Source organism: Varroa destructor, unplaced genomic scaffold, assembly GCF_002443255.2.
Source record: "Varroa destructor unplaced genomic scaffold, Vdes_3.0 BEIS01000001.1, whole genome shotgun sequence".
NCBI lineage: Eukaryota > Metazoa > Arthropoda > Arachnida > Mesostigmata > Varroidae > Varroa > Varroa destructor.
The window spans coordinates 57,953,529-57,968,027 of record NW_019211454.1 but is presented as its reverse complement, the minus strand read 5'-3'; the positions used below and the strand labels follow the sequence as shown (position 1 = coordinate 57,968,027).

Here is a 14,499-nt window from a genome sequence, read left to right as displayed (position 1 = left end):
GTGCTTACAAAGTAAAAAAAAAAAATGGAACAATAACGAAAGTAGTTTTCCTATGGCCTTCTGCAATACGGCTAGGTCTAGCGTGAGAAACTTTATCTAATTACATCTGTTTCCGCTACTTTCAGCCGAATATTAAAACGCATAGAAATATATTGAAAGTGCCTATCACACCGCCTCTTTTAATCTCAGCCGCCCCAGCAGCAGCAAAAATCATCAAAAGTTTGGCTATCCGTCGTTAGGACAGATATTCGTCTGCTTGGGTTGGCAACAAAGAGAGAGCAGATTCTGTTGTTTATAATCGTGTTGTTGAACTGCTCGAACTTCAAATCGCACTAAGACCTACCAAGGCAGGAACTATTGGTCACAGAAGTGCCATACAACTTTATGCCTGTCTATTAAACACGTGGATTTATCTGAACGGTGGATATGCAAAACTTGTTTTAAATTGTCATTAACTATCTCAATGAACTAGTATCGATAATCGTGACGCACTAGCTCGTTTAGGTCAGTATTTTATAATACGAATCAGAATAATCAACCGAATCGCACGACCATTCAGAGAATCAGCAGGGTGAGAACGCCTTTGTCCTTAGTGCAACCATTCCAATCGAAACTACGTAAGGGACACTGCTGTTAGGTGCGTTATTGCGACATTTTTCGATTTGGCTTTTTGATAAATTATTATTGTCTTACTCATATTAATTATGTAATATTTTGTTGGCTAAGGCGTTAACAAGCTCCAATCGATTGATATTTTTTAATCTGCTATAGTTCTAGAATTAGCTAAGTTCTCTTTGTGTATACGAGCTGCTCGGTTGTTTATTTGCTATACAATAAAAAAATTCAAACCTATAAGTAATAGCACGGCCTAAAATGATTTCGCTGTCCTGTCTAGGAGTTTTCGTAGCTAAACTGGACACTCGTGTGAGACTTAATTGTAAAGTGGCTCACCTTATTCGTATTTCAGAATTTTAAGCCTAACGTAATTTCAATATGACCACAACGCAAGTGAACAATGCTATCACGCTTTCCGGTTCTTCTGAGATGGTCGCAGAATTCTTTGGTAAGAACATTTTTGGTAAGCTTCAAATTCGTTTTTACTTTCAACATTTAAGCTTTGCGAATATAATCGTCAACGGCGGTTCTGAACGTAAAGCTCGAAACATTTAGTCCTTGAAAATTCGATCATTTAGTTTGCGTGACGAACACAAAATAGCTTGTTGATTTTAAAACACCGATACTCCTAAATCTATAATTAATACTGTTTTTTTTTTCACTACAATAATTAATGATGGTGTAGGATACTGGGAAAGTGTGTTTTATTTTACAAAAGACACAAATACTATTACATAGCATAAGATGTATTAATTTCATTGCATCTTAATATCCTAGCTGTAAAGCTTACACCTACCTTGATGGTCTAATTAATCTCGCAATATTTACTCAGGACAATAGTTGTTGTTTTTGAAAATTCGTTTCAGAATTCAGCGTAAACAGTATATTGTACCAGCGCGGCGTTTACCCTCCCGAAAAATTCTCTCGTGTGCAGAAATACGGAATGACAGTTCTTGTAACTGACGATCAAGACCTACGAACATATCTGGAAGGCATCACGAAACAGCTCAAAGAACTCCTCCTCAAAAAGCTCCTTGACAAATTAGTGCTTGTATGTTATTTGTCGTGTGCTATTTTAATTAGATTTAGGCAGAAAATTATGTTTAAATTGTGTATCGGTAAATGATGGTGTATGTTTGAGAAAAAGTATTTTCACAAAAATGCATAGCTTATGGGATTTGAGTTTGCTTTTGGCATGTTGCGTCGATAAATTTACAAAAAAAGACCTCTGTTTTTATTTCGAACTGTGAGAAACTATGTCAATTCTAATTATACGAAAGGCTAAATTGTTTCTGTAATGGCGTAATAGGGAAATAGTTTGTGCATTTAATACCTCAACTTTTGTGTACTCTTTAACCTAGAACGGCCGAGAGATAAAAACGAATTTACGTCGTGTTTTCATGTCTAGGTGATAGCAAATTCTGAGCTTAAAACGCCTATCGAACGATGGGAGTTTAATATTCACGCGGATCCAGACGTTGTCGATGATACTGTTAAGAAAGAAAAAAGTACACAGGTCATTCAGGCTGAGATCGCATCGATCATTCGTCAGATTGTTGCTTGCGTCACCTTCTTGCCCCAGCTGGGCGGCTCTCGTAAGTATTTTGTTTCGTAAGATTCGTTTACGTATCTTTAGAATGAGCATAGGCTTTTAGTCTCTAATAACTTATATTCAACCTGTATTTTGTATTAAGTAAGTAAGTAAGTTTACGTTTGACCGCGAATAATAGTAACATAATGGCATCTATGTGCCACTACCAGTGCTACTATCAATGACGAATATGTTATTAATAACATTTTGTTCATTAAACTTTATTGTGTGCTCAAGTTATATCAAAATGTGTTATAACTGTACCAATTTATTGAGAAGAAAAATAGGATTATGTGTTGTATTTCGTAATTTCAGAATCTATACAGCTTAAAACAATGGGATTATATATATAATTTTTATCAAAAAATAAAAAAAAATGTATGATATTCCAAATATTTACTCGTGCATTATTTCAGTGGCGTTCGATCTCCTCGTATATACCAAGAAAGATGCAACGGTCAATGACACTCTATGGGCAGATTCACAACCAATGTTGATTGAGGGCGGTCAGACGGTAAAGATTAAAAGCTTTTCAACCTCAATCCATTCAGTTGATGCTGCTGTTGTGTACCTTTAAGGTTGAAGTGTGTTACAATCGATGTAAAACTAAATGCAGCTTGTTTACCCGTTAGCATTTTAAGTATATAGAAGAATAAGATAATAAGGCCCTGAAAACGGCCACTTATTCACGAAACGAGAAATTCGATTCACAAGCGAAACTTGTGATATGCTCAGGAAATCCTGTAATGCTGTTGAATATGAAAATCCCTGAGTTACTAATCTACTGTGAAACAATATACTTGCGTCTGTAAGAAAAGGCCGTTTATCTCGTCAATCTGTACATGTATCCATGTAATAATGTAGAGATACGAAAATTCATTTATAGTTTAAATAGAAAAAATCAAAGCGAAAGAACTTTTATGTATTAGCGATGCGCTTTATTCAAGCAATTACCTTCCTGCCCCCATCCTAATGGGCTTGCTTGATGTTCTGGTTGGATTGCTTTATGTGTACCATATGTTAATAAAGACGATAATAATATGAGAAACTAACGATAATTTCATCTCTGCAAAAGTAAATAAGGCTATTAATACGAGTCAAATGTACTGCAAAATTAGATAGATATCACATTGCTAAATTGCACTTCACCAACAAGGAACCAAAGCCCAACTTTGCTCCATATTAGCCTTTGCCCAAGTAGAATTAGCCGCAATTCAACTACGGTATCCAAAGTAAGTACATGGATATGCTACGAAGTATAAAACTATAAAATATTTGACAGTACTAACAGAAAAAGGACAGGCGATTTTTTAAAATAGCCAGGGCAGTTTGCTACGCTGTGTTACCTTCAGCGGCAAGAGTTCTGGCTAAAAGTCTAGAAGACCAGAAGTCAGAGATGGCTAGTTCGAGTTCTGCACTTGTATGTCTATTCCAGTCAGGCTTTATTCTCATGGCGTGATTCTAAAATAGAAAAAACAAGCTAGTGACCTTATCTGGTAATGACGTATAGATGACAAAGTTAGGAAAGTGCTACAAGATTTGTTCAGCGGTAATATTATGCCGTTGTAATTACGAAATAAGTATTCAGACACTATTCATACAAACATATATATATGTATATATAAGTAAGTATAAGCATAATATTAGGTATAATGCTTTAGTGGGAAGCCTGCTTAGACGGAAGAAGACTTGCCACCATTCTTCTCGACTTTGGAACATAACAATCTCGCATCGATGCGAACATTTCTTGTGTTGAAAATAATTTTAAAAAATTCTGAAAATAATAACCATTATTTTGGAAATAAAGTTGTGTCAATACCTCTTTGAAAATAAAAGAAATAAGAATGATATGTATAAATTTTAGATTATAATATTATTTATTTGTTATTTACTACCTAGATTGACACGTAATTGACGACACGAAGAACTAATGTAAATTTAAGGTCTTTACAGTTCATTATTATTAATAACTTTATACCATCATCATCATCATCATCATCATCATCATCGTCGTCGTCCATAATATTCATCAATGTGAGTTTTCTCTCCGTATCAGATGTGTGTAAAATCCGAATCAGTGTTATCAATCTGCTATTGTGGTTCGTGTGTAGCTGTTGATGTACAGGTGTGTGTTTGTAAGTTCAGCACTCCTTGGTGGGTTGTGAAGTTATGGTGTGGCGGATGCAAGAGAGGCATTATTCTGACGTTCTGTCTGTTTTGGCTCAAACCTGAAGGATTCACAAGTTATCGCAGTTAAAACACGAAACACTTGTGACGAAGGTTACTCTAGAAAAGGTCATATCTGTATATAGTTCGACAACGCTAAACGTAATCTATTACGTTCACTGTGCCTTCTATGAGTCCCAGGTAATGTCCGTTGTCGCAATTATTTCTCTGTCGCAAAGGATCTCTGAAACAATTACGATTTCGCCTGCGTGCAAAGTGTGCTAGTGAAATTTGAAGCTATTGATCGCTTTGTATTTTTTTTAGTTCTGGACTTTGTCATTGGTTAGTATTGAAATATATTATTATCATCGTCGTCATTGCTATTCTTGAAAAAGCGTCAACGAACCAGTACCTATAATAGAAACACATAATTTTGTAAGATATTTTAGCCTTTTTTAAATGTGTAACGGCAGCGCGCCACATTTCCTAGAACAATGAAAAACATCATTTTTCCCCTGCTCTACGTTTCTCCTTTTCTTACATTATTATTTTCCTGTTTTTGCTCGTGTTTCCTGTTCAGCTTTTTTGTGTTCTTCGTCTGCTTGACTATTTGTTTGTCCTTCTATTGAATCATCAGCTGCGTAACGTCAACAACACGGCGCTTATGCTCACGCATAATGTGTTCTCAGTTCGATTGTTATTTGCATCTACCGATGTGGCTCTATTTGTTATTTTGGTTTTATTACAAATGTGTTGTTTCATTCATGCTGTGTTCAAGTGTATGTGAAATATATTATTACCCCTCGCCTTTCAGTTGATAGGCGTATCGTATTATAATGACATTGCTTGTGTTTCATTGATCTCGCGATTCGGCTTCTCCTCTATAGCTTCATGTTAACTTCCGTATCCTTGCGAAATTTTATTTCTTTCCCGGTGTACTCTATCCGTTCTGTTTCCTGTCGGTAGAGGTGTGGCACAAGGATGCTTTGTCTGCTTGGTGCTTCCCTTCGCAGCCTGCCGCTCGTGTTTATGATAGTAATAATATTATTGGTGGTGTATCCTTTCGTAATGGTACACCATATAAGTAATAATAATAATAACTCCTTTACGATTTAATGTGCTCATAATTATCGTTACCATCATTACTATTACGATTGTTATTAATCTCCGGCTCTGCATTCGTCGACACATGACACAATAATAAGTTAAAATGAGCAAACTGTGTAGTGTTGTATGGGTGCTTGTGAATCAACAAGGAAGTGTAAACTGTTGTTGTCGGCCGTTTTAAAGTTGTGTTGGTGGTCTGCAAGATGCGTCAACCGCTTACATCTATCCGATACACCTCCTCTTGGAGATATACATCTATTCATTTTATATAGCAGACAATTTTGTTATTATTCTTCTGCAAGTGCTATTTGTTACTCTGAAGTGATTTGCCTCTGTTTGCAATAGATGTACCGGCTAACGCGTTGTTTCCCATCATCATCATCATCGTCATCATCATCGTTATTCATAGTAATATTAATATCATCAAATCGTCATTTTATATATCTATATCGTCCCATTCGCCATCTTCACATCGTCTTTGTCTTCATTATCTTCATCATCGTCGTCGTCGTCGTCCTTAGAATCGCGCCTTCGTATATTGCTTTACGACTTGCTATAGAATAACATCACCACAAAAGCCACACGGGTGGTTCATCTTCGCCTTCTGCCTCGTGTATTTCTCTCTAATTTTCACCATTACCCGATCTCCCTATCTTCGAACAGCTTAGCTTTTTGTTTCTACCTTTTTCAGGCCACCGCCACGAAGGGACACGGAACGCATCGCCTAAATAGCCGTGTCAAGCTAACGGCTTTTCGGCACCGGCCATCTATAGAAGACACCAGTACAATTTCGCGAGGCGCCCTACAGGTTCAAGTATCCACTTGGCCCTTGGGAAGACCGCGGCGGTGGCAGATCGAACAACCAATCGCACGCACCATGCTTGGCAAGGTATCTACTGGTTTGAGAATGTACATTATGTACAGAGGTTCTATATTTCTCTATCTTTTTTCCTTATTCTCTCGTTCTTTTATCATCATTTTTCACTCTTACGTTTGTTTACCATCCCTTTGTGATTAATCAGTCAGTCAGTCAGTCAGTCAGTCAATCAGTCAATCAATCAGTTAACCGATCGATAGTTTCATACTCTGCCATCAGTAACACTTGCGTTTCTTCCATCCGTCGTCGTTTCGTCGCAATCGCTGCCGCGAATGCCATTTATTAAAGTGATCGTCATCCAGGACCGTCAGCGGCGGTAAAAGTGGTCATAGATTTATAATTGTAATAGCCATTTTCATTTAGTAGAACGATCGTAATAATTTACCATTTATCAAATAGCAAGGTGTTTGCAATTATCATCGTCATCGTTTGAGTTTGGTGTACAATGCATACATAGATCTGGCCAACGGCAAGGACACATCTTTTCAACACTTTCCTTTTCAGCCATTCTCCCCCTGCCGCGATCAAAAATCCTATTTCATTTCTATGATTCACTCTGGTCGTGATAGTCACTGAAACTTCGGTTCTCTACACTGCTTTTGACCTATGTGGCTCGCACACGAATGCACCCTAAATATGTGTTTTACGAGTTACGTAGCGTCATACATCGTACGTCGCTATAGATGCATACGAAATCGGTATTTGGCGCTAAAAACATTAAAAGAAAGTGTGTACCTGTCCGCTTCATTTCATTAGTTGCTGTTGTAGTTTTTGCTCTGCTGCATGATCCACTTGTTTACATAGAACTTTTTCCTATATAAATATCTATATTCGATGGGTGTAACAATTTCAGCGACATGTTCGGTCTGTTTTTTCTCTTATGTCATATTTCGTTGCATACGAGACGATGGTGGTAAGCCTCTGTTGACCATTATTAATGTTTTGTAGTAGCAGCAGTAGTAGTAGTAGTAGAAGTAGCATCATTAATAATATTATTTTTATTATTATTATTATTATTATTGGTCGTTTCATGGCTGCAGGTGGCTGCATGAAGATGTATCACAGACAACGCCCTTGTTCGACTTGATTGCCTCGCAGCACCAGCTTCTTTTTTTTGTTCTCGCTAGTTTCACGTCATTCTTTGTTTCCGTCGCTCTGCCTCGCTTTACTTTTAACTTTTCAACTCAGGATCCTGTTCTAGTCATCACTGATCTTTTACGGTCGCATTCTTTTCTATCCGTTAAAACTGTGTTCAAATCTTTTCTAAAGATGATCAGCTGTGCCTATCCACCCATAGTACTCGTGACTGGATTGCTGTCAAATCACGCCATCAGCCTTATCACTTCTAATCATACGATGGGTGTCTTTTTCACCGTATGGTTTTTTACGATCGACCAATCGACGTCCGGTCAAGCTGACGTAATACGTGCTTACGCATATATCGTGATTCTTATCTGATACAGGACTGCGTATTGATTTTGTCTTGCAAAGCCCCGAAAAGTGGTAGAGGCTTCGTAAAGCTATACGAAAACGGGAAGCACTGAAGGCTGTTATTGTAAGCGCCCGTTTCATGTCGTAATAACTTTTAGAGACCATTCTCTATACCAATCAGCCAACCATTTCCTCCACGTGATGACTTCTGATTCACTCTTAAAGAGCCTTTGGCTAATCAAATGGTTGTTAATGGCGTACTTTGTCACTACGCAGCATTGAACATCATTGCCTCTCTGTACTACGCCATGTTCTAATCAGGTCCTCAGAAAGGTCACTCTGAGATGTTCGATAAGGTCTTCACTTAGGTTCAGATTATGTAGATTTCCAGTTCGTAGCTACGGATCGGCCTGGCCGTTTGTCTGGCTGTCTGCATGTATGTGTGTCTGTCTTTCCGTTTTTATTTTTCTCTCTTTCCTACAAGCTCTGGTAGCTGCATCCAGCTTGTTGCGGTTGTTGTTGTTGCGGGGGGCGATGTTGGTGCGGGGGGGGCAATGGGCTTTGCTCTTCCATCAGTTGCTGCGACATTGGAGACATATTCCCGATGCCTCCTCGCTGAACTTGTTGCACCTGCAGCATTGTTTGTTGTTGCTGTTGTTGTTGCTCAAAGCTGGCCCCCCGCTTGAGGGCGTTGCCTGCACGCGAGCGTCACACCTTAATGGCTTGGCCACCGGTGACGCTGTTCTGATTGTTATTGGCCTTTCGGCCCCGGCCCCGACCTGAGCCAGTGGAAGTCTTGAGCATCTTCAGCGAGTCCTGCTCGCACAGTAGAGACCCGTTCACCAGGTTGTATCTGCCGAGGAATAAGGATAACGAAATGACTTGTAAGATATGGCTGTGCCTTGGTGCATTGCGGCTTTCTGCCTGCTAATATTGACACTAGGAACGGCTAATTATTTTGTGGATATAAGGACATAAAAACGGGTTAGGGAAACTTGTGAGACGCTTAGTTTCAAGTCCGTTCGGGTCGCAGAGCTAACTATTTCCGCTTTACTGTAAGGTGTATCATAAATATAAGTCGTATTCCGGATCTCATCAATAGCGTATTATATGCTAAAAATGGATCGTTCTAAAATGTAAACGTTCTAAAATGAAACAGAACGAAATTAGCTTTACCTGTCACCGGGTTTCAGCTGGCTGTGACACTTGGCACAGGAGAAGCACTTAGGGTGGTAAACTTGTCCGCCACGTATAGATGGCGCTCGCATCACGTAGTCGTTCGCAGGAATTCCTTGTCCGCAGGCGGAACATACTCCACTCGATCCAAAATGCCTGAAACCAAGAGAAGATGAATTCAGGCTACCCATTTAACACAGAACACTATCGCACAGGTGGTAGGGTATAATGGGCTGTAGAAATCCGCACAGGACTAAAACCTCGCAGCACTTATATCCCCGCCTCAGGCCTGATGCCCGTGGCGCGGCGATCATTTTAAGTATAGGGAGGGAGTGTAATAATATTCCAGGCGGGGTAAGGTAACTGCACAGTCTGCTGATATTAACAAATTGAATAAGAGTAACGAAGTACTGACTCTCACAGCTAGGAATCGAATCCAGGGTATATGATATTTGATGTCTATTTGTCTATTCTACGGAACATTGCGGTAATTAAAGTTTCGTTATATCACCTGTTCAATGTTCAATTGAGCATCTTTTATGCTAGTTTAAGCTTCACTGAACTCGGATAGGTGCATTTAATTTGTTGCTCTACGTGTTGGCTTTGCAACCTCTCTTCTGTTTTCAAATTTATAACATTGTCGAACGCGATTTCTCATAGGGGCATACCAAAAACGATCAATGGTTTGTTTTTATCACTGTTAATGCTGCCATACATAACGACAGATATCTCACAGGTTCACCCTTATCAGAGATAATTTATGGATGTAATAAAAAGCTTTCGATGCAGCCCACTACTCTGCATACACGCAAAAAATCTATACACACTACAAAGTGTATGTATTGTGACAATATTATGATGACACTAGATATGTAGGGTGCTGTTATTATACCGACCACAAGCGTAATTGCAGCACCAGTGTCGTCGTCGTCGTCGTCACTGCATTTGTTATTATTGTAATGGAATTCTAAACATTGTTGTCGGTGTGGCTGCCCTTTTTTCCGGGAGTTGTTAACACCCGCTTTTGACCACAATGCTTCTGATTTCGTCGTTGTTCATAGAGTTTTACTATGTTCACTCTTTTTTGCTCCTTCGTCCTGTTACTCCCTCGTCGTCGTCGCTACAGCCATTTTCGCAAACGATTTCTTGTGATTTCCCTTTCTCCGGCATCTCTCTCTTTCTAGCGTTAAGCGGATAATAAGGGGTGGTCTAGGGCCTACACACGAGTGCCTTCACAAGCGCATAGTCGGTAGTATTGAAATACATGAAGATAAAGAAAAGCAAAAAAGAAAGCAACCAGGACTGTGTAGAAAGATAGCCGCTACTGGAAGCCGAGGATGAAAGAAGTGAGCCACAGTGGAAAAAGGAAATGTGGTGGAGAAAAAGAAGGGAGAAGCGAGGAAAACTCGCGTACGATGCATTGGCATGATTGATATTATATTGCTCCTTTCCCCGTACACTTTTCCGAAATCCTTGTGCCACGGCCCGAGCCTCTTTTCCCTGCAGTTTTTTTTTTGCTTAACGTTCGGTCCGGTTCGCTCTTTTCACTAGAAAGCTTGTAATACAACTATAACATATAAAACGAAGGTTTATATATCTGCCGTGGCTGTCGCTTCGCAGTAGATGGTATTGCCATTAAGAACCTACTGTCGCTAGTGGAGTCACGAGGATAACGAAATAGTGAGCAGCGGCAACCCCCGTATGGCATACTTCAAGCAGCGTCCGCTGCACCCCACACAGGCTTATTGACAGTCAAGCAGCTCGGCAGCGCTGTAATGAATGAATAGTGGCAGAAGGTTGAATAGAAGCAATTTCGTCTACCTCGCACTCGCTATCGGTCTCTACTAGTCCTCCTCGATTTCTCTTGTTCTGTTCACCGTCTACCCGTAGCCGTAGCAGTCACTAACATCAAGGGGGCCCGACTCACATAGAGGTCCATGTAATCGCTCCAAGGCAGCATTTCGTCGGTATACCTGCCAAACCTGCTGGTGGTTCAATCGCTGGCGCCGCCCTTACCACTACGGTCATCGCAGTCGTAGCTGTTCCAACTGCATGCAGTCTACACGGACACGTCAACGGCTGCTGCTACTGTTTCCGTCTTGCAGGTTCTTTCGTGAACGGCCGTAGTACTTACTCAATGCTGGTATAATTTTTTTTTTGCATTTCTAATACGTGCTATCGCGTAGCTGCTATTGCTAATGAGAGACGCAATAAAAGATGGAGATTTGCTTCCAGGATTGGCGTCGTCGTCGTCGTCGTCGTCATCGGCAGCAGTAGTGTCCGCTAGAGTACCAGCGCGGCAGCAATGCTGCCCTAGCGATCATCATTATTTTGCAAAAAAAGTTAGTGGCTGTATAGTGGAGACTGGCCGGCCAGCGGAAGCAGCCGTCTTACCCGAACAAACTACGCTAAGCAGACGTCGCAAACGCCGAAAACGGGCTAAACGTGGGAACAGAATCAATCGATGTCTAGACGCGCTTAGGTAACGACGCTGGCGGATCGCTTGTGGCTGTTCGAGCCTTAGGAATGGCTTTGAATCAGGTTGACTGACTGAGGCGCTGGTTTAGCCAAGCGAGCCAATAGAAAACCCCTTGACAGATGCCGTATCGGTTACTAATGAGATGACCCTCCAGTTTTTTTTATTTTATATTTATGTATATTCAACGATATCAGTAATGTGAACAACAATCGCAGCAATATTGATATATAGAACCATATATAATGTATGTACGTGTGTATAGAGGGATTACAGGTTGTGGCAGGCGGTTGTCGAGCGCTCCTGCCGCCGTATCGCAGCTATCGTACAGCAATTCAATAGCGACGACCCAGTCTGTATTGCTATCCTTGGACGGCAAGTGGGTGACTCGACCAATCGGTCGGCCATGGCCCTTCGCGGTGATATTGCATCCCGACGTAGCAGCAGCAGCAGCAGCAATGGCATCAGCAGTTGACGTGTGATCGGCGTCCCGGTGCACAGCCAAACATCGGCCAGCAGGCGGGCCCTGACGAGCCTCTAAGTGTGCGTGTGCGTTGGGTGTCTGCGCCAAGAAATGTCCCACAACACTATAACCGGAGCGTTCGCGAGCACCTATAGCATCGGGACCAAAACGAAGCAGAGCCAGGCTTTTCGGCAGAAGCAACGGGGAACTATGGAGGCTATAGTGAGCTCTGGAACTATGAGTGCTGGAGTAGCAGCAACCAAAGTTGGGTGAATTAATAATACGCACTCGCTGACTCGGCCGCCAGTCCTCCAGCCACCGTTCATCCTCTCGACCCATTCACCTCGTTCAGCAATAGGTTTATTGAGAATAGTGCGGGATTAGGCGCGCCTTTTTCCACTGCCCTACGGAAGTTCGTCCCTTGCCAGCTATTTCCATGTCAGCCGCGTCCCCCTCTGCTCTACCCCTAAGCCATCCAATTCCGAGTTACACATATACGGCCGCACATTCACGCTTAGGCTCCCATACACATCTTTGTAGAAAAAGGCCTACCGTTCTTAATTCGATTTGTTAAGCCGAAATTCCGTTAGTGTTAACGCTGTCGCGCAAAAAACCAATGCTTATAAACGGTCTTAGTACAATGCTTTCATATTGAGTTCGATCTGCTTCAAAAAATCCGCACCTGACCTTGCTCTGACACGCAATAGAGCGTCAAGATTTTTTAAGTGAAATCATAGTCCTCAAAAGTTATCAGTTTTTTGGAAGTCTGCTTATTGAAAAGCTTTTTTGGTAAATTTACGTTTTTATGACTTTTCGAGTAAGAATCTATAGAGGACCTTTTGTCGTCTCGAACACACTGACCTCATGCACAATTGGATAAATGATGTTCAATTTATTATAGTACTATTATATCGATAGCGATGGGCAAAAGACAAGCTGATATTCAGCGACGATTGCACATTTGATACAAAACAAAAGATATATAAGGTACATATTTTTCTTATTAGGTAATAGGTTTTAACATTGTTGTAAAGCAAACAACACCATCATGTAATAGGCAGACTGTAATAATTTTTAATAAAGTGAACTACATATATATTTTCGTATGGCTACTAATTAAGCAAGGCATACGACATGTGCTGTCTTGGTAACCTGCCCTATTTCCTTTGTATCAGCGCGTCTATACGCTAGTATGTGTGTGCAAGCGGTAACCAGTAGGTAGCCATAGCGTCTCCGGACAGCTTCTGCAGGATAACACTCATGTTTCTTATACTGTGAAGTAAACGTTGTAATAGCGACAACTGTCAGTCGCACTCGAGATCGAGAGTATAATTGCCGCAACCGCTACTGCTGCCATCGTCGACAAAGTCGTTTTCTCCAATAGGTTTACCTGATGACACAGGGACCACTTAGCAGCCGCGTCGCCGACGCGGCCGCAGACACGGTGGATAGAGAAGAGAACACAGACACAATACGGGTGTTCCATATATCAACATCCCGAGCCTTCTCAGCTGTGTTTGTGTATAAGTGCGTGCTTTAATACGTGTTCTATGTTAATATGCATGCCAAGTGAATGGCTTGAGCTGTGCTCACGGCCTGTGGAGTAAACCTTCTTCCTGTCCCCCTACCGTGATGGGACCTCCAAACATATTGGATATATGCCTCTGCGAGCGAAGTCGACACAAAGAGAATGCGTACGCCGTGCGATTTGCGTATGGGTCCTTCCACTTGTTTCTATGTGAGTGCCGTTTCTGTGGATCTCTGTCCCTGCGCGTAGGTATAGTAGGTTCCTGAGTGCTTGTGTATGTGTGTTAACCCCTTCGTCCCCCCAGATCTCCCTCTATACCCCGTGAGCTTCCACAACGTCACACTGCAGCTATCTATGCTGTAGCTGCAACTAATTGTTCCCCCGCTTCCAACCAGCTTCGCGTATTTGTGTTTTTTTTTGTATCAGCTTTCTTTCTGAGTTGCTGCCGAGAAAGAAAAAGCTGAGCGATACACATGAGAATCGAGCGAACGTACGCGACTGCCTAGCTCTGCTATGGCAGGAGGGAATATACATAAGAGAAGCGGGCGAAAGGCGTGCTACGAAAGATAGTCACGACTGCCGTCGAAGGGACACTCTTGTGTGCGAAAAGTGAAAAAGACAGCAATGACGATGGCGAGAAGAGCAGAAATACATTAGCTTGTCCTCTCTCGGAAACGAAGATAGACTTAACGCATCCGGCACGGGTCAAACGCAGCCGAACGGCGACTCACACGATCCACAAGCTAAACCAGACGAGTGCAGAAAACCATTGCTGCTAAGGTTGAGGCAAGCGTTTGTCGAAACTTCTAATGCATAGTCGGAAGCTGGCAAAAAGCGACAATAGGCAAATGGTGGCGGAGATCAGAAGGCGGGAGGGTCGTCTAACCAAAAATAAGCCATAGGAAGTACTGATACATGGAGAACTGTCATCGTCTAACGACATTATTTCACCTGTTTGATAAAGGAATGACTACAGCATTTGTATCGCTTAAGTGAGAGTTCCGCGATAAGCCTTTCTTGTCCCCTATTTCTTTCGTATGTGAGATTCTACTACCAATAATATTTGGGC

The 14,499-nt window shown here is 41.4% G+C and overlaps 2 protein-coding genes across 7 annotated transcripts in view; one reads left to right on the top strand and one right to left on the bottom strand.

The window, feature by feature from the left end:
- The first annotated feature begins 259 nt into the window (after positions 1 to 259).
- Positions 260 to 3,258, top strand: LOC111249996 (mitotic spindle assembly checkpoint protein MAD2A-like). Of its 6 annotated transcripts, none has more exons than XM_086977318.1 (5): positions 260 to 420; positions 968 to 1,078; positions 1,482 to 1,666; positions 2,024 to 2,210; positions 2,623 to 3,258. In XM_086977318.1, exons 2-5 carry the CDS (start codon positions 994 to 996, stop codon positions 2,781 to 2,783), a joined length of 618 nt encoding a protein of 205 aa, XP_086833444.1. In that variant the 5' UTR covers positions 260 to 420; positions 968 to 993; the 3' UTR covers positions 2,784 to 3,258. The 6 variants fall into 6 exon arrangements, with proteins under 6 accessions (XP_086833444.1, XP_022660493.1, XP_086833443.1 ...); XM_022804758.2 differs by having other exon boundaries at positions 261 to 420; positions 968 to 1,063; XM_086977317.1 differs by having other exon boundaries at positions 261 to 504.
- Positions 1,481 to 14,499, bottom strand: part of LOC111249814 (LIM domain transcription factor LMO4-like) — a 126,037-nt gene continuing 113,018 nt past the window's right edge. The window contains exons 5-6 of the mRNA XM_022804457.2: positions 8,964 to 9,119; positions 1,481 to 8,640 (exon numbers count right to left, since the gene is read on the bottom strand). Coding sequence (XP_022660192.1) covers positions 8,496 to 8,640; positions 8,964 to 9,119 — 301 coding nt within the window. The 3' untranslated portion in view covers positions 1,481 to 8,495. The remainder of the gene's footprint in view (positions 8,641 to 8,963; positions 9,120 to 14,499) is intronic.